General features: G+C 38.2%; 2 protein-coding genes across 3 annotated transcripts; both read left to right on the top strand.

Annotated features, from left to right (window-relative positions):
* The first annotated feature begins 10407 nt into the window (after nucleotides 1–10407).
* On the top strand, nucleotides 10408–12378 carry LOC129778453 (uncharacterized). Of its 2 annotated transcripts, XM_055785348.1 has the most exons (5): nucleotides 10408–10498; nucleotides 10831–11121; nucleotides 11177–11341; nucleotides 11394–11562; nucleotides 11623–12378. In XM_055785348.1, exons 2-5 carry the CDS (start codon nucleotides 10922–10924, stop codon nucleotides 12325–12327), a joined length of 1239 nt encoding a protein of 412 aa, XP_055641323.1. In that variant the 5' UTR covers nucleotides 10408–10498; nucleotides 10831–10921; the 3' UTR covers nucleotides 12328–12378. The 2 variants fall into 2 exon arrangements, with proteins under 2 accessions (XP_055641323.1, XP_055641324.1); XM_055785349.1 differs by lacking the exon at nucleotides 10408–10498 and having other exon boundaries at nucleotides 10818–11121.
* An 8717-nt stretch (nucleotides 12379–21095) lies between these two features.
* Nucleotides 21096–23478, top strand: LOC129777825 (uncharacterized). The gene is made up of 6 exons (XM_055784345.1): nucleotides 21096–21364; nucleotides 21542–22188; nucleotides 22307–22466; nucleotides 22523–22813; nucleotides 22871–23087; nucleotides 23148–23478. Exons 2-6 carry the CDS (start codon nucleotides 21647–21649, stop codon nucleotides 23354–23356), a joined length of 1419 nt encoding a protein of 472 aa, XP_055640320.1. The 5' UTR covers nucleotides 21096–21364; nucleotides 21542–21646; the 3' UTR covers nucleotides 23357–23478.
* Nucleotides 23479–25594: the final 2116 nt, after the last annotated feature.

The following is a 25594-nucleotide window of genomic DNA, read 5'->3' as shown; positions in this document are numbered from 1 at the left end:
TAGAGCTGTGGACGCGACCAAATTACTCACTCGCTGATGATTCTGGCATTGCAATCATTAAATCGATCTGACGCCTTTGCATAAGATTCTGAACTACACAATTGTGTGGGGAATCATCAAACTAGGCTATTTTGCTTGTGATTTGGTTTCACATGACAGTAGCAAAACTCCCACCAAGGATGACAGCTAAACTAATCGAGACCGGCCACATTAACAGAAGGGCTTCTGTTAAGAAAAGCGCAAAACGGAGATAAGTGTGTGTATATTTAGCTGCTTCAAGCCTGCTCCTTCAAGTATCTGCTCCTGTGTGCATCGCAACAATTTTTTAAATTTTTGATGCTTTGATGGGTGATTGGTTGGTGGTACCAATCAGGGCTCACCATTGTCATAGTCAGCTGACTATGGGGAAATTGCCCTCCATATTCAGTAGGTAATGACTTTTGGCTTCTTCACGCAGTTTCTCCGCCAAAATAACAAAACAGTCAGTCGGGCGTTTAGTCGCTTTCCCCTCTCTACGACTCGACTATCTCATTTCATTCTTCCCCGTCAAATTGTCTTCATTGCATTTTGAAGTGACTTCCCTCAAAACGAATTCGTTCCTCTCTCTCTCATGTACCACGTATGCATGTATTAATGTCTGAGTTCATCGTGGTTTGACATATACTACAGGATAGCTAGATTGTTTTGTATCGTAGTAGAAAATTACTCACACGTATAAAATAGCGTGCAATGTTGTGCCCAAACTACACGTAATTTACTAATACTAACGCAAGGACCATTCTAGCATACCTAATAACTGTCTAAGTTTGTTGGTTTGAGTTCACGGAAAATAAGATTGTGTACGCGGTATAAAATTAGTGTCAGGGGGAAATGGAAGTGTGGATTGAGGTCAGTTGAATGAAGAGGCAGATTAGTATTCATCAGTCGCGTCAATCAGAATAAGTATTGACTAGAATAATTCATTAGTCATCTTCGCTTTCAACGCTAGTCAATTCATTTTCTAGTCAATTCACTTTTTGTTTACGGCGACTGCCGAAATAGTCCTAGTTAGACCGCTTTAAACTAAGATATAAGCTTCATTTTCCACCTCCGAAGATTCCCCGGACCCTGGTACTAATTATGAAGCCGTGAGAATAAATATAAACAAGGAGGAAAGATAGCGGAGGGGGAATATTTGCGCTAGGGTATGAATAAAGGATAAATATTCAATCTTTTTTTTTATTCAAGTTGTTTTCCGTCATCATAAGGGGATCGTTGGTGTCTTTGGCATTGCATCAATGCATTGAACTGACACTTTGATGAAGCGGGCCAGATAATTATGCTGGAATGTTATGAGTTATTAGGGTTGACGTGTCAGTCGCAAAACTACCATCAACAAGTATGGCATTTGCTCTAATCTTTATCTTAATGAAGCAATCCAACTCTTTGAGAGGTTATTGAGATTAATAGAAAGAGTTTATTTTGTTTATTTAGTCACCAACAGAGTGAAAGTCGTTCTGGAATTTTGTATGTGATGCGTTATGCTACTTTTTGCGAGGCCAGTAATATTAAAAGAAGCGTTTCTTTTGAGAAAAACGAAAAATGAAAATTTCGCAGCATTCTAAAATAATATCAGAAGTTTTAAACAAACAACTTGAATCAAATAACAGCGTCATTCTACGTCAACAATACAGTAATGTCTTGAACACAACCCCTTTTTTTTCTTCCAAAATTTTGCCATCTCAGCGTTCACTGCCGTATCATATGAACTTAGAGAACATAAAGGGTGTGTCACATCAAATTGCATCACGGAAAAAACGCTGTAGAAATTTAATTTTTAGGAATTATATCTTCAGCTTTCGCTTATAATCAGATAAGAGTGTATAGATCACGTTGGCCATGCTTCACTGTCAATTTTTCGTAAATTTGGAAAAATGTCGTCGAACGAAAAAGAGCGTCGTGAATTAATCCTGCGCACTCATTTCGAGAATCCGGAGTTGTCACATCGGGACATCGGTAAGATGCTGGGAATCGTCCAATCCACGGTCAGCAGAGTACTAAAACGATACTTCGAGAATCTAACCATCGACCGGAAGGTGAAGAACGGCAAAAATGGATGCTCCGTCAGTGAAAAAGATCACAAGCGCGTAGTTAAGCAGTTTAGACGTGATCCGAGAAGTTCGGTCCGGGATGTCGCCAATAAGCTGAATTTGTCAAGTTCATTCGTCCAGCGGACCAAGCAGCGGGAGGGCCTGCGTACATACAAGGTTCAGAAGGCTCCTAACCGCGACGAAAGGCAAAACATGGTAGGGAAGACGCGAGCCCGGAAGCTGTACACCGAAATGCTGACGAAGCCGCATTGCCTGGTAATGGACGACGAAACCTACGTCAAAGCGGACTTTCGTCAGCTGCCGGGCCTGTTGTTCTTCTCCGCAGAGGACAAATTCAGCGTTCCGGAGGAGATTCGCAAGCAGAAACTATCCAAGTTTGCCAAATAGTACATGGTGTGGCAAGCGATCTGCTCTTGCGGAAAGCGGGGCGCCCCCTTCGTGATGACCGGCACGGTAAACGGGCAGGTTTACCTTAAGGAGTGCCTACAGAAGCGCTCACTACCACTATTGAAGCAGCACGAGGGCCCGACCATCTTCTGGCCGGATCACGCTTCGTGCCACTATTCAAAGGACGTGTTGGAGTGGTACGAAGCCAACGGGGTCACCTTCGTGCCAAAGGAAATTCAAGAGAAAATGGATTTCTGTCCAAAAAAAACTACAACCTGACGTTGTACAGAACCTTATGGACGGGGTAAAGAGGAAGGTGCGAGCATACGGGCTTGGGCTCGAAGTATGAATAAAAAGAAAATGCCAAAAGTTGTTTAATAGTTTTTATTTTACTGTCTAAAATTTTCAAAAGGATCGGTCTACTGGGCGAATTTCTACAGCGTTTTTTCCGTGATGCAATTTGATGTGACACACCCATTATTTTTTGGATTTAAATTCAATATTTATAGTATGGAGAGAACGTATACGAACCAAAACTCTGTACTTCAAAGGGTAATCTCACCAACTGCCAAATCTAGGGATCGTTTGAGACTCATAGAGATCACCGACAAGGTATGGAAAGCCGTTTGTTTTTTTTAAAGTGCGACTTTAACGTTTAAGTTGTTACGGTTTAAAAATAAAAACCGAAACAAAATAAAATTACTCAATATTTAATAAGAACCGATTCAAACAAAAAGTTTAAAATCAACAAATAGCTAACCGATCCTAACTCATTTGCTACAAACGCCTACTCATGACTCATGACTACAGAACAGTGGAAAGGAAAAACTACAAGGAAGAGAGAAATAGGAAGAGATTGAGAGAGAAAGAGAGAGAGAGAAAGCGAAAACGAAATCTTGGAGCTGTAAGGGAAGGTGGAAGAGATTCGACTCCTTCTTAGCGCACGGACCGTCGACGTACGAGAGACAATGGGGGATGGACAAGTTGCTGCTCCCGGGAACCGTTTACGACTGGCGACATCCACCCTCCTCGCAGTAGATACCGATGGAGAAGTTACCTGAAAATGTGCCGATGGTAAGCGAGCATCTTCGTTATCGCTGCTCCACACGCACACAGATAAATCGGTTGACACTACGGTTAGGTCTGGTAGAGCCTGGCCCCCGCTCATCGTACTTTGACCGATGGGACCGACCCCTGTATGTAGGTATCATGCGTAAGTGAAAAAACCCCGAACCTACATCTCTCTCCGAATCTACTTACCATTCTCTTTCTATTAAAATGTTGAATCTTTACAGTTTCGAGGTTCTATTGTTTGCTGTTTAAATCGTGAGCCTGCTTCGGTTTTTATTGAAAGCCGACTCTGTGGTTAACTATCCTCTCTGAGCTAGCCGCTACTTACAGAACCAGGTATAGTTTACAACAAATTTCGATCGGTTTAATCAGAAATGATTTGACATAAGATCAATACGTCAGAGGGTAGCTCCCGTGAGCCATCATCATGCTGGGGGTTCGGGTTCGATCCCTGTTCAGCCCGGGAGATTTTTCGTCAAAGAAATTTCTTCCGAATTGCATTATGGTCACGCGTATTCAAGATATTCAACAACAATAGCTGGAAATTTTGAAGGTGTACTGTTAGTGGAGGAATTTGTGCCTAATATGTTCTACGGAAGGGGCTGGGATGGTGCAGAATGAGATTTTTTGTTGTTTCTGGCAATAATTACCTTCTTCAAGTATATTAAATGCAAAATAAAGCATAAATTCAATAAATTTACGTTCCTTTGAAACCTTACTCCTTTATAAGCGTAACACGATTTGTAACAAAAAAATATACGGTACTCGAAGTAAATGCGCGCAAAACTAAACCGATACTTAGTTAATGGCGGGCTCAACCACGATCGGTATACTATACATTTCAATGCCGAAGTCGCTGTTGCAATTCAGAGCTGCGATAACACACAATAGCTGGGAACAGTTTTTTTTCATTACGGGGGAGATGCAGAAACTAGTAATTGGCTGTTGGCTAACTTACGAGTGAATTTGTCGATTTAGGATGCAAGGCCATTTCTTCAACATCAACTTCCACAGCCGCCAGCTAAATGTGAGTTGGTAAATTCATTCACGATTCATCAGTCATCTAGATAACGACCAGAAGGCTGGGGCGTCGAGGATCTCAAACGGCCTTTCTCAAGGCCGATAGTTAGAGTTAGGGTAAGTTTTCCAAAAGAACCTTTTTCAACGCGAACGAATGATTTGAGAACCAAGTGCATATGCCACACCAGTGTTGGAAAAAATCATCTTCGCTAAGATCAAATGCACAGATTTTCGGGCTAGCAAATGTACTTTTGTACTTCAATATGTTTTGATGTTTATTTTTTCCACCCAGTGTCATTTTCATCTTGATTGTCGGAAACGTCAGAACTAAATTTCATTTCAGCCAAATGAATATCAACTGAATATCAAGGAATATCAAGGTTAACTTCTAACCTGAGGCTGCTGTGATCGGTTGGGTTTTGCAGTTGCCGGATGCCGTAATCGGAAATACCTTATGAAATTCCCGATGTCGCAAATGACTTGACGGTAGCTAAAACCACTCGTTGTATCCATTCTGCATATGCCGTTGCTACCGTCTCGCCAAATAAAATTTGTTTTGAACTTAAATTCACTGCCAGAACGAATATCGTTTCGGATGTGATGAATATCAATTTGTTGCTTTTGATGTCCAAAGTATAAATAACAGCGAAGTTATGAACCCCACTCAATGTCGCATTCATTCATTATAGCAAACAAAATACACAGGAACAAAATCATATTCGTTTCTCGTGAATATTTGTTGATATTCTAAGACACTGTGCCACACCTCCGTTGACCTCAAAGCCGGATATGATATTATCGACGAACGACAGAGAATCATAAACGAGTACATCTTCCCCAGCTGACAAGACTGATATCGGCAACGATGAACGGCATGAGGTGTAGTGTGCGAATCTGAGGCGATCTGTCGGAATCTTTTGAGACTCACAAGGGATTTTGATGGACTCTTCTGTTTACTATTCAATGTATGCAATTTTCAACAAGTCAAGTCAGTTCTCCGATGATGTGAATAATATTGGAAGCAAGCGACGGTAGTAGACTTGTATACCCGACTGAAACACGAAACAGGGTTGATTGAGTTTGAGATCAATCTGTCTAAGATTCAATACATGCCAATGAGAGGGGCTGATTATAACAGAACCGCTATTGGTATTATGGTTGAAATCGATGGCGCTGAGCTCGAACTGGTCGGCGAGTTTGATAGCAACCAAAACAACAGCCACGAAATTCAAAGACCCATAGTCAACCACATAAATCACCAACAAACCCTGACCCCCTACAAAGTGTACCACGTACAAATCTGTTATATGACCACGTGCACGAAGCAAGGACGATGCTAGAGGAGAACTCCTAAGCACATGGAGTCTTCGAACGCTGAGTGCTCAGAACGATATACGGTGAGTACAGGGAAACAAAGCATGGAGAAGCAGGATGAACCACGAACTAGCACATCTCTGAGGCGAACCCAGCATCCAGAAAGTTGCTAAGGCTGAACGAATGCCATAAGTGGAGCGCGTTGCTAGAATGCCAGAAAACAGTGCTCCAATTGAATTCGGTAAGGGCAAGAAAGAGACAAACTCACGGAGCAAAGTGATTGAACCTAGTGGGGCAGAACTTGCTAAGAACTGGTATGGACTGTTCTTTCTAAGCTCTCTCCATAAGATGTAGCACAATTGGAAATGAATGAGATGAAAAACAGAGTTTGGAGAAAAAAAAATACATTTTTCACGTAGATTACTACAGTTATCGATATCTTGCGGTGTATAAATGTAATGGAGATAAACCAAGTGACGTAAAATAAATAATATTTTGCACTAAACGCAGTTTTGTGATGTGAGAACTCACCAACAAACATAAAATACGTCATATTTTACAGATTTAATTCGATAAAACCGAAAGCCAAGCGGCTGTGAATGTGAATAGAGTTTATTGTACTAATACTGTAACAACCAGTCACGCTCTATTTTGGTTTCGCCGATTTCGTTCCGATGAATTTTGAAATCGTCGAGTGCAACCATCATGTCAGACACTGTTTCGTTTACTCGGCAGCTAAACATTGCTCAAAAATCGTTTAGAACCACTTGAATAAGGTTGAATACAAAATGGTTTTTCATGGTGAAAAATTGTTCTCGAGCTTGTGAAAATATTTTGATGTAAGACTACGTCTTTCATTTCTATACTAGGCCGTAAGTACAAAGTTTCGAAAACGTAAAGGTTACGCCGGAGAACCAGATTTTGAGCGTTGATAGCTCCTAAACATCTAAATGAAATGGTTTGATAAACACTTCATTCGAAAGATAAAATGTCTAAACTTAATATGCTTATTACTTTTTGATGTAGAGCTACGTCTTTCATTAAGGGTGCCAAATCAGAAAACAGGTCACGTTTTTATGAAATAAAGTTAACGTTAATAACTATTTTTGCCGCGAACGATTTTTTTTTCACATACCAAACGAATCGGAAATTCCCTAAGATTTGTTTGATATTCTATACATCCAATCCACTGGTGTGTAAATGGTTAAAATTCATGAAAAATATAAGCGTATATTTTCTCATACATTTGTTCTGCTGATTTGTGTGCTTTCCGAACAGAGTTGTCTCCGTGAACGAGGGAAGGGAAGAACAACGAAGGGGCATATTTGCCTAGAGTATGAACAGTGGATCTCGCTTAGGCAAATTTTCATTCTCGTTCTGTTTCAAAAGCAATGAACATCGCTTGTTCTTCCTTGTTTTGCTTCATCACATGCCTTCGTTTCGGGTTGAGCTGTGGACGCGACCAAGTTAATCATTGGCTGATGTCTCTGGCATTGCAATCATTGCATCAAACTGACGCCATTACATTAATGTTCTGAGCTACACAATTGTGTGAAGAATCATCAAGCTAGGCTATCGTTGGCTCACCAAGAAAATAAATGTTCTGGAATTTGGGTTGTGAATTAGTTTCGCTTGGCGGTAGTAAAACACACCAAGGATGGCAACTAAGCCGATCTAGACCGGCAATATTAACAGAAAGGGCTTCTGTTAAAAAAGAGCGCAAAACGGAGATAAGTGTGTGTATATTTAGTTGCTTCAAGCCATCGAAATATGGATATTCATGTGCATACGTGAGTGTGTAAAAAAAGTGCGGGAGGGAAATATTTGCGTTGGGGTATTAGTAATGAATCTCTGCTGAGGCTGATATTCAGTCTATTTCCAAGCAGTTAACATTGTTTGTTTTCCGTCATCATAAAGGCTTTGTTGGCGCCTTTGACATTGCATTCAATGAATTGAACTGACGGTATGGCGAAGCAGGCGTCAAGGTTGTGCGCCAAAAGATATTTGGGGAATACAGTAATATTAACAGAAGCGTTTCTATTGAAAATATAACTATGACGAACGCTTGTTTGGCGCTTGGTTTACGTTGTACGGATGATGTCTAGAGGTGCGATTCCACTGAGGCAATACTAAATAACATGTAGCATGATGTTTGATACTTGCTAGTATTATCATTATTGTTGTTTCAATGTGGTGCCAAAGTTATATTTATGTAGTTATGAGATGTGGAATAATGGTGCTGGTTCAACAAGTATATAATCGACTGTAGCTGAGTCTATGTCAATTGCGAAAAAGGAAAAGGTATAGCGTTCGAGGTAAATTTCAATGCATTGACATGAAACAAATTGTGGCATACGATCAGTTAGTGTATTGTTCTGCGAGGGCAAGAATAAATCATCAATCAATTATCGTCAACTGATTCTACAATAAAAAAAAACTATTTCAGGGCGATCAAACCATTCTACTAAATAGTTATTTCTAAAATTTCACAGCATTATTAAATAATATTCGAAGTTATTAACAAGCGACTTATATAAAATAACAGCGTAGCTCTACGTCAACAATGCGGTCGTATCTTGGACACAATCTCCTATAATTTCGATCCAAAAACTTTAAAATTGCTTTCAAAACAGGCTATTGAAATCGCACCAATCGGTATATAACAGTTCGGCTGAACAGTTCATAAGGTTAGCGTCTAGATGGCACCTCTTGCAAAAATCTACAAATCTTGCAAAAATCTAAATCTACTTGACTATCACAAAACACAATCTTTCAATGGACGCGTGTCAAAATTTAACAGCAATCGGGCGATTGGTTCGTGAGTTACAGCATTGAGAGTGAAGCAACTTTTGTTATTGTGAAAAAATGTGAAAATCCGAATTTCGTGTTGCGCGTGCATTGCTTTTTGACGAAAAAAAACACAGTGCAAACCAAAGCATGGCTTGGCAAACGTTATCCGGGCTCCGTTCCAGCAGAGTCAAAAAGCAATGCTTCATCAATACATGAAATTCGGATTTTTCCATTTTTTCACAATAACAAAAATTGCTTCACACTCAATGCGGTAACTCAAGAACCAATCGATCGATTGCTGTCAAGTTATTCTATAATATAACAGATTATATTATAATCTGTTGTTGTCTTGAATTATAAAGACATAAAACTTCTTCAGTACATTCGATTCTATCAATAGTTTGCTTACAATGCATATAACACGTAGACATTTTATCTTTCAAATGAAGTGATAATCTTGTCACTCGTTCAGTCAAATTGAAAACCCCTCTCCTCCCCACAAATATTCATTCATCCATTCATTGAGAATTGATTCAGATGCACTTCAAACACATGATCACTAAATCAACGGCAGTCCTACGTCAACCTTGCGGTTACACCACAGATATAACCCAGAGATTGTTTCATGCAAGGAAACAAATGGAAATTGAACGGTGAATGGCGTGGATTTGAGTTATTTTCCTGGGGGAAACTTTTTTTTCCCTACCGCGCAAAAAAAGTTTTTTCAAAATGTGTACCGAACACGATTTTTTAAAACTACTGGTGAAGTTTTGCACGATTTTTTTTTTGAGCGCTACCTATCCCCCGCACAAACGAAAGATTTACCTGTATACTAAATAAATTCGTTAAGTTTGGATAGAAATTAATAAACAATATTCCACCAAGAAACTCTATTGTTTCTGCGATAGTAGATTCTGAAGGATCGATTTCTAAACAGAAATAGCTTAAATATTAAGAATGATTATGTTTAAGCGTCATGAGTAAGTAACTACATGAGAAAAACATTTGTGACAGACTGTTAGACAGCGTGTTATGAAGTGCGCTGTGTAAGTCGGAAGAATTTTCGTCGGTGAGAGAACCTCAGGCATCAGCACCTGTCCCTTTATCTCATTATCTTCACATTGATTGAATAAATTTTTGCGATTTTGCGACTTTCGCATAACATTGCCCTAGTTTGTTCTTTCGTTATGCATTGGGTTGTCCGGAAAGTTCAGGGCGATTTCATGCTCTCCAAAGTATTGACAGAAGTTCGAACATAAAGTGATAAACGGACAGTGCCATATCTAATTGAGCAATGTGGGTGCACTTACGAAAGCTTCGCGGAACACAACTTGAAAACTCCTGGGATAGGGTATCCCAACCAAACTTCAACAAAAAATTGTTGGATTGTCAAAAAGACATGAAGTTTAGCTTTGCCCTGGTGGAACACGACGCCTATCATATGGATCAATTCTTGATGTCTCACCTGGTTCACTGCTCTTCATTCGCCCGAGTAGTATTCGTTGGAATTTTTCGATTGGTAGCTTGGTAGAAGCTCATAATACATAATTCCTTAACTATCCCACCAGACTCTAAGCTCTATCTTTGGGTAGATAATAGTGGTTCATTCCGATCACTCCATGATTTTACTCGCTCAACGACACAAAAACGGTGTGTATTCGTTGCGATTATAAAATGAATCGAAGCAAGAGATGTGACCCATTGTAAAAAACCCGTGAAGTAGTGTACTACCCATCGTAGCGATATGCGTAACCAAGCTTCACAAAATGTTAATTAACGGTGGTGTTAGACATCTGTAGTGAAATTCCTAGTCGACGTGTCATGTAGTGAGTATTATTTTTGATAGCAGCGTTTCGATTCGACCATAGTCATCCCAATTATTGAGAGCGTACAAACACACGCATGCACTTTTGAGAATAATCCACGTGTTTGCAAACTCACCCAAATATACTCGGCACAAATGAAAACAAAAAAAACGATGATGTCGACCCAAACAAATAGGTATCTTTTCTCAATTCGTCTGTGCTTTCCATCTCTTGCGTGAGCTAGAGAAACAGCGAATTGGTGGGGTGAATGTGCCACTTTTCGCGAAAAGTACATTTCATAACGTTGCCAACGATGACGATAACCAGTTGCTATCGTTTGTCGTTACCGATAGGTGTATTCTCTTATCTTGCGTGCTCTACTGATGCAGCAGCACTATTTCAATACGTAAGTTGACTTTCAAAGAGGAACATCACCGTGCAGACATGGAACCTGTGAGTGCCGCCGAAAAATATCCCTATATCACGAAAGAATACTTGGAAGGCGCACTGCGTAAGGAGCAGTTTGATAATTCAATCACAATCAAGGAATATTGTGTGGAACCCGCGTTGGCCAAAGGAGAGAACTATTCCGCCGATATATTACGAGTGAAAATAAACTATGTTACCGGGAGTAAGAACCACAGGTTCGTAGTACACCATATCGATATCCATTGATGCACGATTACCATTGCTCGGCAGAATCCAGACGTACATCATTAAGTCTGCTTTAACATCCGAAGGAATGGCTGACATATTAGAGGAATATGATATGTTCCACCGCGAGATTGCTGTTTACAACAATATATTGCCGAAGGTTGAGCAAATGTTAGCCAATGTTGGCTATACTAGAAAATTAGCTCCTATGTAGGTACACTTGGATTAATTTTCCGATCTATATTAGAATGTACCTTTTCAGAGCGCACGTGGTCTGTGCGGAGAATCCGAAGCATTTTATATTCGAGGACCTAGCTCTACAGGGCTTTCAAAATGCTGATCGAAAACAAGGACTTACGTATAAACAGCTGGAGATGGTTTTGGAGAAGATTTCAAAATTTCATGCTGCTACTGCATTTCTCTATAGCAGGGTATAAGAAAATAATAGATTTGAGATTCAAACATTACCAAAATGTTTACGATTGTTACAGGACGAAGAGAGCATGTGTGACCATAACTATCGCAACATTAACGAAGAAATTCAGCATTTGTACCCGCTCTTTGAAAACGGTGTAGTATCCACCGCAGAACAAGCGGCAAAGTGGCCCACTACTTCCAAAACGATTGCCAAAAAGTTATCAAAGTTGGAGAAAACTGTTATCGCTAAAGGCTGTAATGTATACACACGTGACGACACTAGTTTCAACGTGTTGAATCATGGAGATTTATGGGTCAACAATGTGATGTTCAAGTTTGATTCACGCAAGAATCTCATCGACAGCATCCTAGTTGATTACGCAGTCGGTTTTTTCGGCTCACCCGCTATCGACCTCAGCTATCTATTGTTCACCTCCTCTTGTAATGATGTAACAACTGATCAATTCGATCTACTGCTTCAATTCTATCACAGTCAGCTTGTGGATTGTTTAATGAAACTAGGATACACCAAGACTCTACCCACGTTGCTGGACATACAGGTAGATATGCTGCGAAAGGGATTTGTAGGTATTATGTTCGCTACTTTTCTGATACCACTGCGGTTAATGGAAGACACGACAAATGCAGATTTGGGCAATCTTCTCAGTATGTCCGCTGAGGCGGTTAACTTCCGTAGACAAATATTTAGTCATCCTAATTATCAATGTAGAATGGAGTATTTGTTGAATTATTTCGATAGGAAAGGATACCTTGATTGATACACGAGTAGTTGTTCTAAATACATTGTAATATACGAAAGCGAAAATACAAACCAGAGTACAACCTACATTGTTGAGCAATTATTTTGTCCAACAGATTTGTGTTATTATTTTTATCGAAGTTACTAGCTGACCCGGCAAACTTCGTCCTGCCCAACATTAGTTTTCTGTTATCAATACCTTCAAACATTCACGTTTTCTTACTATAAGCAAGTTCATGGGTCCAATCGCAGAACTGTTCATTGATTGATCTTCTAATCGACCCCATTGAATTTACCTGTTACTATAAAATTCCTAGTATTTCTAACAAAACTCATCATTATAATATCAGATTAATTTCAAACATAATTCTCGTTCAAGATTTTTCAACCACTTGCAAATAATGTTTCTCCGTTACATGGAACAAATATTTTATACAGAAAATATGATAGAATAAAGACAGCCCTAAATCGGAAATAGAAATATTTATTGCACCCTAAAACCTTCACATGCCAAATTTGGTTTCATTTGCTTGGTTAATTCTTGAGTAATGCAGAAATTTGTGTTTCATTTGTATGGTAGCCCCCCCCCCCCTCAGAGAGGGGGGAGGAGTATCTGACCAACGTAGAAACAATTATTGCACCCTAAAACCTCTACATGCAATGTTGGTTTCATTTGCTTGATTAATTCTCGAGTAATGCAGAAATTTGAATTTAATTTGTATGGCATTTTATTTTTTTCAAATTTATACAGTGATTCAAACTTGTCATCGTACTCCACCATGCAGAAAGTCGAAATATATATATATATATATATATAGATATATATATAGAACGAACCAAGTACATGCTAGCTATTAGCATAATATCATTACACAACACATTAGTATTTAGTAACGGCACTTGGCTAATTTTATGAATGGTATCTATTGACTCACTTTTTCTGATTTGGAAAAAAATAATATCTCAATAATTGAAAATAAGTTGATTTAATGGTGCTTGGTTCGTTTTAGCAGAACCCCGACCATATGAGAGTTAAAACGTTTGCTATCTGTTTTCAGAATAATGTATTGAATCAGAATGTTTTCTTGAACATCCTGAGAGAAAATATGAAGCAAAATGTCAACAAAAAAGAATAGAACCGAGGATTCAAGTTTTTCCAAGACAGTGACCCAGAGCTCAAGACATATAAAGTTCGCACATGGTTACATTACAATTGCTCAAAAGTTATTGATATTCCTCCACATCAATCCTAGCAAAAAACTAAGAAAGTTATCTGTGTGGGAAAATTATAAACCATTAAATTTCCTTCGCTCCAAGGTAAGTTCAATCAACATTCGGAATGTGTTCGGGCACTTAATTTTGTTTTTCACACAAAATTTGATGCAGATTCTTTGATCCATTTTTGCAATAGGTAAAAATCGAAGATGAACCAAAGCGCATGTAAGAAGTTGTCAAAAATTAACTGAACATTCAATATAGCCGTACTTGTCAGCATAAGTGAGAGACATGAGTACCAACATAATGTCACAAAAAAATCTAGAATCGAATATGCGTAACCCGCGTAAATTCGAAAATCGCGATACTTTTTGAGCAGTCCTCGTATAAGTATTATACAATAATGGCCGATACTAAGTACTCATGAGAATCAAAGAAGAGGAGATTACTTGGGAGATTGCCATACTCCGATATCCCCAAAGTTTCGACGAGAGTCTAGTTTGAAGGGTTAAATGTTGATACATATTTTATCATCTCTATCTTGTAGGATATGATATTGAGTACGTTGGTGAGGTCAAAAATTTTGCAATCAAAAGAACTAGACTAGTTCCCTATTGAGAGGCTCACAAAGGTACACCCACGAATACCAGTTCTCGATATTTTAGCAAGAAGTACTAATGATTTTGTTTAGCCAACAACACTTCCTCAAATCCACTTGTCCATTCCCTTTCCTATAAATAAGCAGCACTCGTTGGGATTAGTTCATTACATAATCCACACAAAACTCACAAGGGACCCTCATGATCATAGGATATCTGATCTGCATCACCTTGCGATATAACCATTACGACACAGCGCAGTTAATGTTTCAGACAAGTATAATATCTCCGAGGCAAGCTAGCTTTTTAAACTGTTTAAACATGCGACCAATCGGTTAATATTTCTGTAGATATGGTTTCATGTACAGTGGAACCCCGATTATCCGCGAGCGGATGATCCGCGGTGCGGACTATTCGCGACATCGGGTTCCATAGTAAATCTATAGGCCTTCCTGGAATTTGTCAAGCTCATGCTCTTTCGTTTTGGTCATAGCTTTCACAATATCTGACCTCTGGTGCAAACGACTTTGTAGGTGGATAGTTTGATGATAGTTTAATTCTGTGTTGATAAAACATAGTTTTCATACTAAAATTTTTTTTTCCTGTTTGGAATTCTTAGTTCTTTATTGAAAGCGATTTTCATTAATCGCGATGAGCTAGCCAAACTATTCCGCGGATAATCGGGGACACTGAAGTCGCTTTCTACGCGAGCTTAGAATTTATGTGGTTTATTTTTACACGGATTCCGGAATTCACGTGGTTTTGCGAAATTTACGCGATTTTTTACGCGACACGTATCAACCGTATAAAAAGTGACTCCAGTGTAAACAGATTTAATGTGCTAATTGATGTGACTTTTCACGAAATAAGTTTGTATTGTATCACTAACTAGTAGCTGAGAAATAAAAGGAGAAACAGATATCGTGATTGTAGCATAGAATTCAGTTAATCAATTGTTAGAATATGGGATGCATTTTAAACTAATATCTCAATGTTTGTTAGATTTTTACACGGATTTTGAAATTTGCGCAATTTATTTTTACGCGGATTTTGGAATTTATGCGGTTTTACGTGTCCCCGCGTAAAAAGCGGCTGCAGTGTACATTTTATGAATGTCGACACAAGAATATCAGAGAACCTCGAGTTTTTTGTGTTTATGTTGGAATATCTGTCTGACTTTTTTCAAAGTTTACTATTGAAAATAGAAATTATTAATAATTGATGGTTCCTTCCTACCATTACAACTCTTCAGTCTGTTTGAAGTTCGGTTCAGCTCATATAACAAACGGTTTTCAAAATCAAAAGCATCATCAAATAATTTTCCTGTATTATGTAATCATTGAACTTCAAAAAAAAAAATAAGTTTGACCCATTTTTGACCATTCCACCCTCTATTTTCAGAACTAATGAATACAGGGCAACTTCGATGTAATGTACATTTCACTTACAAAATCATTGTAAGTATCGAATTGTACGTTATATTGAAGCATAATAAAGAACTCGGAAGCATAGCTCATATTACTTTATTGTGATACTGTTTGGGTGATGACAAAATTCAACCAGAAAGTGTCGCCAACCTTTCTCATGATGTTTTCCTTCATACTGTTGATTGAGGATAAACAGATAAAATTACCACTTACTTGCCAAAAAAAACTTTTTCCCTGTAACAGTGCCCTTTTCCGTTAGGGAGTCTTGTTGATTGTTGTATGGACTATTCATATAATTTTTGTTCTGAATAAAAAAATATATATTAGGCTGTCAAAAAAGTCCTGCGATATTTCCGCGAGATGTCGTTGTAAGCGCGTAGTTCTAGTTGTATTCATTGTATCGAGTCATACTATAGCTTGTTGGAAAGGTACTTTTGCGCGCTATAATATAGTCCTTGACAGTGTTTTGTTTGGTAAAGTCGTTCGTGAGTTATAGTCTCGCAAATATGGAGCAAAATAAAGAGAAAATCCGACATATTTTACAGTACTACTATGACAAAGGCAAAAATGCATCTCAAGCTGCCAATAAAATTTGTGCAGTTTATGGACCCGATACATTTTCCATTTCCCCCGCACAACAATGGTTTCGACGTTTTCGTTCTGGTGTAGAGGTCGTCGAAGATGCGCCACGCTCCGGAAGGCCTGTCGTCGAAAATTGCGACAAAATCGCTGAATTAGCAGAGAAAGACCGGCATAGTAGCAGCCGTAGCATCGGCCAAGAGCTGGGGATAAGTCATCAAACCGTTATTAACCATTTGAAGAAGCTTGGATTCACAAAGAAGCTCGATGTATGGGTGCCACACACGTTGACGCAAAAAACATCTTTGAACGTATCGACGCATGCGAATCGCTGCTGAATCGCAACAAAATTGACCCGTTTCTGAAGCGGATGGTGACTGGCGATGAAAAGTGGGTCACTTACGACAACGTGAAGCGCAAACGGTCGTGGTCGAAGCCCGCTGAAGCGGCTCAGACGGTGGCCAAGCCCTCATTAACGGCCAGGAAGGTTCTGCTGTGTGTTTGGTGGGATTGTCAAGGAATAATCTATTATGAGCTGCTTCCCTATGGCCAAACGCTCATTTCGGACCTGTACTGCCAACAACTGGACCGCTTGAAGGTAGCACTCATGAAGAAAAGGCCATCTTTGATAAACAGAGGCCGCATTGTCTTCCATCAGGACAACGCCAGGCCACACACTTCTTTGATGACGCGCCAGAAGCTCCGGGAGTTCGGATGGGAGGTTCTTTTGCATTCGCCGTATAGTCCGGACCTTGCACCAAGCGACTACCATCTGTTTTTGTCCATGGCGAACGAGCTAGGTAGTCAGAAGTTAGCCACAAAAGAGGCCTGTGAAAATTGGCTATCCGAGTTTTTTGCCAATAAGAAAGCGAGCTTCTATAACAGGAGTATTATGAAGTTGGCATCTCGTTGGGAACAAGTCATCGAACAAAACGGCGCATATTTGACTTAAAACAGATGATTGTAACTAATTTTATGTACAAATGAAAATTCAAAAAAATACCGCAGGACTTTTTTGACAGCCTAATATATTTTTGAGAAGAATTAATTTAAATTTTTGGAATTTTTCTTTCAGTGTAGTTTTTATATTTATTTTTTGTATTTTTTATGATAGAATTAATTATTTCCTATATTTCATTATACGACCAAAATTTTATAGGCCTTGAAGTTTTTAAGTTATTTTTTTTCGAAAAAAAAACTAAAAATAAAAAAAAAATCAAAAGAAAAACTAACTCAAAAACTATAATACTAACTAACTAATACTAATACTAAACTAATACTAACTACATAATTTTGGTCGGACAATGAAATATAGGAGTGAAAGGAGGCGATCTTGCGTAGTGGTAACATCCATATCTCTCACGCTAAAGATCACGAGTTCAATTCTCACTCCCGACATTCTTCCAAATATGGAAGCAAAAGTGACGAACTAGCCAAAAGTGTTGAAAGTCACTATAATACAGAAATAAAAAAAAATTAAATACCGTCGGGCGGGGCTTCTTTTGACACTTTTTTTCATTTTCATCATTTAAAATTTTTTTAACTCCGATTGTTGTGGGTGGATTTTAACAATCTTGACATATATTTAACCTGGATGTATAGATGACATTTGTGCAAAATATGATCTGAATTAATTGAGAAATAAAACATTTGTTCATAGAGCGATCAAAAATAGCTCCGTTGCATACGTTGGGGACTACTTTGGACATAGTCATTTGAAAATTTAAAATCATCATCAATTACATCAATTACATAGGCCAAATTTATTACAACAATTTTACATTTTACAACGAGGTGATTTTGGGCTTTCGTCCCCTTTTACCGGGTGTCTTAGATATGGGTTTCGAAACACATTTTGGAATTTCATCAAGAGAAACACTTTTTCCAGGAGAAAACTTTAGTTTTTTCTTCGGTTGAGGCTCAACTGGACAGCCGATCACGTCGTTACGATGTTCCTTTAGAAATTGTTTAAATGAGTTTCCGATCAACTTGGGCTTTAAGCTATCAGATGGCAGCTGATTAATGAGTTCGTGGGGATTCCATGGTACGATACCGCATTTCCGGAAGCCCAATATTAGAATACGTCTAGTGTGTGGTGCTAGTGCCTTCAAAAGTTCACTGATAAGGCTTCCGAGGCGACCTTTGGGAATAGTTGCGTTCTTAGAACCCTCACAAGAGGCACGCCACCGTCCTAAAATTTTCCGCCATTCACGCTTCATTGGAGAGAAAAATGCTGCGTCGAGCGGTTGTGTCAGATGAGTTGCATTAGGTGGCAAGCAGATAAATTTAATATATTTATGACGGCAAATTTCAATAACTGTTGGATTCAAATGAGATGAGAGGTTGTCTCCGATCAGCGCAATTGGTCCTTTCAAATGCCTTATAGCTTGGAGAAAAAGTGTCTTGAACCAGTCCTCGAAAATTCTTTCGTCGAACCAGCCAGAAGCACTTCGATTGTAGCGTGTTCCTCGAGGGCCATTAAGTGTCCAAGAATCCCATAAATGTTCTGCCTTGAACACCACGTATGGTGGCAACAGTTCTCCAGTTGCACTTCCGCAAAACATAACGGAAGTAGCAAATTTACTGAAGTTCCTCACGTTTTCAAAATACTTTAAGTCAGGCTCATCTGACAAATTCGTCTCGTCGCAATTGAAAATATTGGAAGTCGGAACACCTTCCAGAGATTCCTTGAAGTTGGCCATGTACTCTGCGATTGTTATTGCTGCGCGTTTTAACTTTATATTTTGTGCAAAACGTTTGTTTAGTTGTTGGTGATTGCGTAGGAATCGTGCCACCCAGTCCCGTGAAGGTTTGTTATTTACAAAAGTTGGCACTTTTCTTTCCTGCTTTGTCAAATAAATTCGAACTATTTCCCGCAGATCATCGGTTCCAACGGGAAAGCCCCAATCGGACAAGCAGCTGAGATGGTCTGAAAACGATAATTCTTCCGCGTCAGTAAAAACTTTCTAATGTCCGGGCTGTTTCTGGTGCGATTCGCTTAGCTTGTTGTATATTGTTTGTCGGCTGCAATGGAGTTGCCTAGCGGCTTCTGCGTGGGACATTTCTCCGGATATGACGTTTTCAAGGCACTGCATTGAATCTGCAGTGGAAACTACAGTATATTTCCGAGCATTATTATCCTTCCGATAGTTCCTCACCATTCTTGTACCTACAAAAAAGTAAACAAACATAACCTTACAATATAGCTAACGGTGGAAAATTTATCGCTCTCAATTTTTTTTTCAAAAACAACTAATTTCAACGATAAAATAACGTTGCTGCTGCTGATATATGACAAACGAATAGTTCTCTGATAGGTTTACATACTTACCAGTATTTAAAATTGTAAAAACAATATATACGGAAACAATTTTTCTGGAGCTACTTTCACTACCACTCGACGTTTCGAGATGTTTAATTTTCTGAAAAGAAGTAGTTGCGTTTAAAAAAACCTGTCAACGTGAAATGTTAGAAAGGTATTGTATGAATGAATTATCACAGATAATACATTTTGAAAAAATGTAATTTTATAAGAAATTTGTGAAAACCTAAATTGTCCAAAGTAGCCCCGTATTTCAAAAGTAGCCCCGCACGACGGTATAGGAAATGTTTAAAGCTTTCATTGAAAAATAGCAAACTCAATTTCAAAAAAAAAGTCATTAAACAAAATTATTTGAAAATTAAAATTTGTTCTTCTCAAAAACATATTATTTTAAAATTCTAAACAAAGGTTATATAGATATTCCATACAACTCCCAAAAAGCCTCCCATACATTGGGAGAAAGGTATTGTTACTTTTTCTATTTTTATGAGTATTTTGCTATTTTTTGTATCTTTGCTATACTTTTTTTTTCAATGTAATTTCATTTATGTATTTTTCACATGAAAATTTAAACAATTTCCTACGATTCATTATTTTAATTTCGTAGGTATTATAGTGTTTGAGTTAGAAAGTTTTGTAAAAAAAATAAGAAAAAAAACTTTGTCGCTTTCCAAAAAGTAGTATAATTCTTTTTTTGGAGATTTCATATATGCAAAGTTGCTCAAATAACCAACTGCAATCTGAGATGGTGCTGCCACCTCCTAAGACGAGTTGACATGAAGTTCGTCCATTGAAAATGTGTATGTTATATCGGGGTAAAATGTACGTTATATCGAATGGCCGTATATCGAAGATTCCTTGTAATCCAAGATGAATTTGAAGGGAACATGAATTAACAGAAATATTGGTCCGAATTTTTTATACGGAATTATTAATTTGATTAATTTCAACAAACATATATAAGGGGGTCTCCGTAGCCACATTGGTTGCGCGTTCGCTTAGTAAGCGATCGATCGTGAGTTCAAAACTCAGGGCCCTCATTGACCATCTTTGTGTTGTTACAGAATAGCTACGTCCACGCAACAATCATCAGCGATGGAGATCGATCCACGGTCGAAATAAGATCGATTCATCCATACAACTGCTCTGCTCTGCCAGACACATCGGGCTACTGTTCTATAAATAACTCAACAATGACCAAACAACTGTCTCCGCTGTCCGGTGGTCCAACTGGTTAATGGAAGAACAGAAAAAAAACCCTTACGCCTAAATGGCTACTGTGTGAATGTACCATTTGTAATGGTATAGAAGGAATACTGGCGAATGACAACTGTGTAATGTGCTAATTATAGATATGATAACCATGTGACATGTACACGATTAAAATTCGGCTCTGTTACAGCTAAAAATGCTAATGAGCCTTAAATAAATAAAATGGGAGAAAAAAAACAAACATATATGGGAAACACAATGTAGCTTAATTAATTATGAACTGGACAACAGCCATAAAATTAACCATACTATTGCTTCTCATCTAACCATCGCTCGAACTTAACAGCGTTGATGGCGATATACTAAAAGCCTTTTCGGCAGAACAATTACCGCGTAAACAACAGACTTTCTATTGTCAAGCACATGCAGCGCACAATAGCTCATTGGAGATTCTTCCATCGGGGCATGCAGGTCATCTCTATCAATTTTAAATGTAGTTTTTAATTAGTGCTTTGTCTATATATCAATTTTAAGTGTTTTATTTCAATGTTCTGGCAAGTTGATTCAAAACATATAATAAAAGTCAAATTAGTGCTTTTATCTGTGTCAATTTAAGTTTCGTAAAGTTAGCGTTTTGTATAGGATACCTGCAGGGCTTTCTTTGTGTTTTAACCTTGTTGTCTTATTCGACCGGTGAAAAAGGTAATACTTTGATATCAACACAATAGATTTAATTAATTTGTAATATAAATGGCTGCTTTGCCAAGCGACACAATTTTATAAAAGTGATTATCTAGAACATACGATTTTGTTGATTATTGATGTTATGATGTACGGAAAAACATCATTATGAATTTACAATCTCGGATTCCCTTTCAGCATTTCATATAATATTTACGGACAATTGTCGTGCTAGAAAAAAACCCTATTATTTACCATTTACAACCAAACATCCTTCATGAAGTTTCGCTAAAGATTCTCAAAATGGCACAGCATAGTAAATCGGCGTATCAATTAATAGAACACGATTATTATGATGTCGAAACGATTCAGAACGAACACAAAGCAGCTATTATTTCCGAAGTCGAAAGCAACCCTCTATTAACCACCACAGCCAAATTGCTGCCGGTCATAAACTGGCAAATTTTGAAACAACTCCGAGATGCAAAGGTATACGCACCTCGTTGGATCGATACTATTATGGCCGAGAAGGTACTTAAAGAAGTAGAGGACCAGACTAGGATATGTGTATACGGGTGTGTTGTCAAAACTGGCAGTATGTTAGGGGATAACTTCTCGAGTGCTATTTACCGTGCCTACACAAGATACACCAAAGCTTACGAAAATGAGATGAACACCATGACGATGATTTTCAAAGTACCACCGCTCAACGGAAAATGTATCAAAAACGAGGTTAGCAAAGATGGACAACTGTTTGCGAAGGAGCTTTTTATGTATTCTACCGTGGTTCCGGCAATGGAGAATCTTCTTGGTACAGTTAAAGATAAAACTGTATTCGGACCACGGTAAGGCATAGCTTTTACAGAAATATTGAATCCAAGATCTCATCTCCCATCTTATCCAATATTAGACATTAGTAATTCAAATTTCCTTCATTCATGCGAATTTCAATATCTTTCCCAGTCTACTGTATAACTGCGGTGACCCAGTTGGGCTAGTCTTCGAGGATATCAAAGAACGCGGTTACTATATGTCCTACAAGCTGATAAACCTTCAAACCGCTGAGTTAGTATTTACAAAACTAGCCAAGTGGCACGCTTCCTCGGTGATAGCAGCTGAACAGGTTCGAACATTTAAATTCCAACATAAATTATTACATCCAAGAACCCCTCTGTATAGGTACCAAAAATTAAGAACCTGACCAAAAACTTCGTAGATATTGGTAACGATCACTACAAAACTATTTGGCAAGCAACGATACAAAAGCTAAGTGAAATACTGGCCACATGGCCTGAGTACGAAAAATACGCCAATGTGATAGCTAAGTTCAAAGAGCCTATTTTCGAGAAATTGAGACATATTTTCGATCCCGCTAGTTCCATTTTCTGCAACGTATTGAACCATGGCGATTGCCACAACAGAAACATGATGTTCAAAGACGGGGACGGAAAAATTGAGGATATTCTATTTGTGCGATTGCTGCAATACTTGATGTTATTTTCATGCTATAATAGTTTCTTATTTCAGTACGACTATCAGCTCAGTGTTTGGGGAACTCCTGCCATCGACATCATCTATGTATTGTACAACTCGTGCTCATGCGAAACGCGCGATGATCATCGTGATCAACTAATAAAATTGTATTATGACGAATTTGTAACAACGCTGAAAAAGTTGGGCTACAAAGACAAAATTCCATCTCTACTCAATCTGCGAATGGAAATTTTGAGATGTGGTCATTTTGGTAGGTCGACAGTGAACTCAGTTTATACACGTTTATTTTCATGCTTTTGTATATTTCTAGAGTCATTTCTTGCGTGTACCTTCCTTCCATTTATGATGTCCTCTTTTGAAGAATTAATAATTATAGGAGGAGCTTCGCCAACGGAACTTGCGAGTAAGCCGGAAAGAATGGATGATGTCAGAAACTACTTTTTCCAAAAAAATGATTATGTTAAAGTGATACAAAGATATTTGCCCGTATTCCTGAATCAGGGCTTGTTTGATCTGTAAACCTATTATTGTATTTTTTATGTTGTAATATCCAGTTTAAAAAAAGGAGGCTACGTTTTAAAAAATATTCCATATCTTGGTCACACCTGGTATGAATAAAAATGTAATCGTTTTTAATATAATCAGTTGCGTTTAGTTTTTAACGTTGTCATACTCGCATACTACTGAAAAAAATAGACGAAGATAAAAAGAGCAGTGGGATTTCATTGATCAAAGCGGTGAGCGGAAACGTACAAGGAATATGCTTCAACGGCAGGCATTTGTAAAAAGTGGTTTCAACAATGTTTTCGAATTGGATGATAAAGAACATGGAACGCAACCAAAGAAATCAAGCCACACAATTGGAACCATACACCGTCTGAAATTACACTTAAAAATAACATATACAGTCAACTCTCCCTAACTCGATGTTCTGTATCTCGATATTTTCCCTAACTCGATGGATTTCATGGCACCTTCGATTTTACAAGCATACTTCACTCCATAACACGATACCTCCCTAACTCCCTAACCTCCCTAACTTTTGCCTCTCTTAAGGTGGCCGTACACTGTTTGCCCGGAGGTCAAATATTTGTTATTTTTTGACAGATAAGGTTTGATTTGATATTTGTACAAACACTATTTTGTTTGCCACTCTTCAATTTTCAACAGTAGTAAACAATATCAAACACCGAACATGGAAAAAATCAAGTGAAATATTCAAGGTAACCTAACCATGTACCGACAGGTTCGAAGAACAGACTGAAAAAATATTTTAGGCATCCAATAATTGAATATTTGCTTGTCGTGTTTTGTGTAGAATATATTCGATCAGCACACGTTGACCAAATTTTATCTGTCAAAAAGAGTCAAATATTTGGCTTCGGTCAAACAGTGTATGAGCACCCTTACTCGATGTGTTTTGATTCATTTTTCCATGGATTTTCACCTCCCTAACTCGATTGATTTTCGCGTACAAAACATGTTTTTGTGCGTTATTACCTCAGATTTCAATTGAGAGGCTTAGAATGAAAGGGTTGTAAGTGATTTGATCGATTTGTCTACATCGACTCTCTCTTTGGGTCATAGCTTAGCTGCAAATACATTCCCAGCTGTATTTACCAATGTGGAAAATAGGTCGGAACCTCATCTATCGGATTCTATAGCAAACTTAAATTGGAAAGTTTTTGCAGTTGAGTTATTAACTAAATAAAAAGTTGATAAAGAGAAATCGATCAAGTCACTGACACCCCTTGCATTCTGAGCCCCTCAATTGTTCTTGAAAGTGAAGACGGAGTGTTCGTGTCATCAAACAATTTCTTTTCAAGTATGAAAAGCCACGAGAAACCTTTCAAGCGAACAATCAAAACGCTAACCATTGGGCAACGTTTGAGCATCATCGAGCAGGTCGAAAAGTATGGACGGAAGGGATCTGAAGCTGCAAAAAATTTCAGTATTGCACAAAGTGCGGTATCAACACTACTCAAACTAAAGTAAAAATGGAATCGGAATGGAAAATTGTATCTAGACCAAAAGCATATAAGGTTGGTCAATTAATTTTTGTCTTGTCAAGCTAGACAAAATAAATTACCCCTCTTCTATTCTTCGGGATATGGCTTGAGAATTTGTCCAGAAACTGGGAATTCCTAGCTTCAAAGCACAACCAACATGGACGGGAGTGATATTCCGCTGGCATAATTAATGCGTCGTGAGCTTGCTGATGTCGACGGTACAATACCGCTCGATTGCTCAATGTCTTTTAATAATTAGTGCAAAAAGGACCAAAATGTGATTTGCTGTGATCTGATGCCAGATACCGATATACTGGAAAGTGTTGAAAAACCTGAGAAAAACACTGAAGATAGTAGTTCTATTGAGATGTTAATTCGAACGTTTAATCAAACCTGATGAATATGTCCGGAATATTGAAATCAACTGAAAATGTTCCTGTGAAACTATTCGAACATTTCTTTGTGATTGAACAGTTCCTGCGTGATTGTTACAATTCAGTTTGAGTAACATACTTAATAAATATTTTCTTTGTTAACCTAGTGCCTCATGCAAGTCGGACTCGATTATATACAAACTCGATTATATATGATTCGATTATGTAAAATTTAGGACTCGATTGTATACAGTTTGAAAAAAAAAGTTTTTTTCAAATATGAATAATTTCAAGAAAAAAAAATTAACCTTTCAGCATTAAGGTGAAATTTAAGTGGCTTTTATAAGTACAGTGGGTTAAAAATCGCGATTTTT

This window comes from Toxorhynchites rutilus, chromosome 3, assembly GCF_029784135.1.
Source record: "Toxorhynchites rutilus septentrionalis strain SRP chromosome 3, ASM2978413v1, whole genome shotgun sequence".
Lineage (NCBI taxonomy): Eukaryota > Metazoa > Arthropoda > Insecta > Diptera > Culicidae > Toxorhynchites > Toxorhynchites rutilus.
The sequence above is the reverse complement of the archived record's forward strand: the minus strand, read 5'-3'. Positions and strand labels throughout refer to the sequence as shown.

Bases quoted from the DNA above. Each gene is read 5' to 3' on its own strand.
- LOC129778453 (XM_055785348.1), top strand. From the start codon at position 10,922: ATGGAACCTGTGAGTGCCGCCGAAAAATATCCCTATATCACGAAAGAA. The intron at 11,122-11,176 runs GTTCGTAGTACA...ATTGCTCGGCAG, and splicing joins ACCGGGAGTAAGAACCACAG to AATCCAGACGTACATCATTA. The intron at 11,342-11,393 runs GTAGGTACACTT...GTACCTTTTCAG, and splicing joins ACTAGAAAATTAGCTCCTAT to AGCGCACGTGGTCTGTGCGG.
- LOC129777825 (XM_055784345.1), top strand. From the start codon at position 21,647: ATGGCACAGCATAGTAAATCGGCGTATCAATTAATAGAACACGATTAT. The intron at 22,814-22,870 runs GTGCGATTGCTG...TTCTTATTTCAG, and splicing joins AAATTGAGGATATTCTATTT to TACGACTATCAGCTCAGTGT. The intron at 23,088-23,147 runs GTAGGTCGACAG...GTATATTTCTAG, and splicing joins TTTGAGATGTGGTCATTTTG to AGTCATTTCTTGCGTGTACC.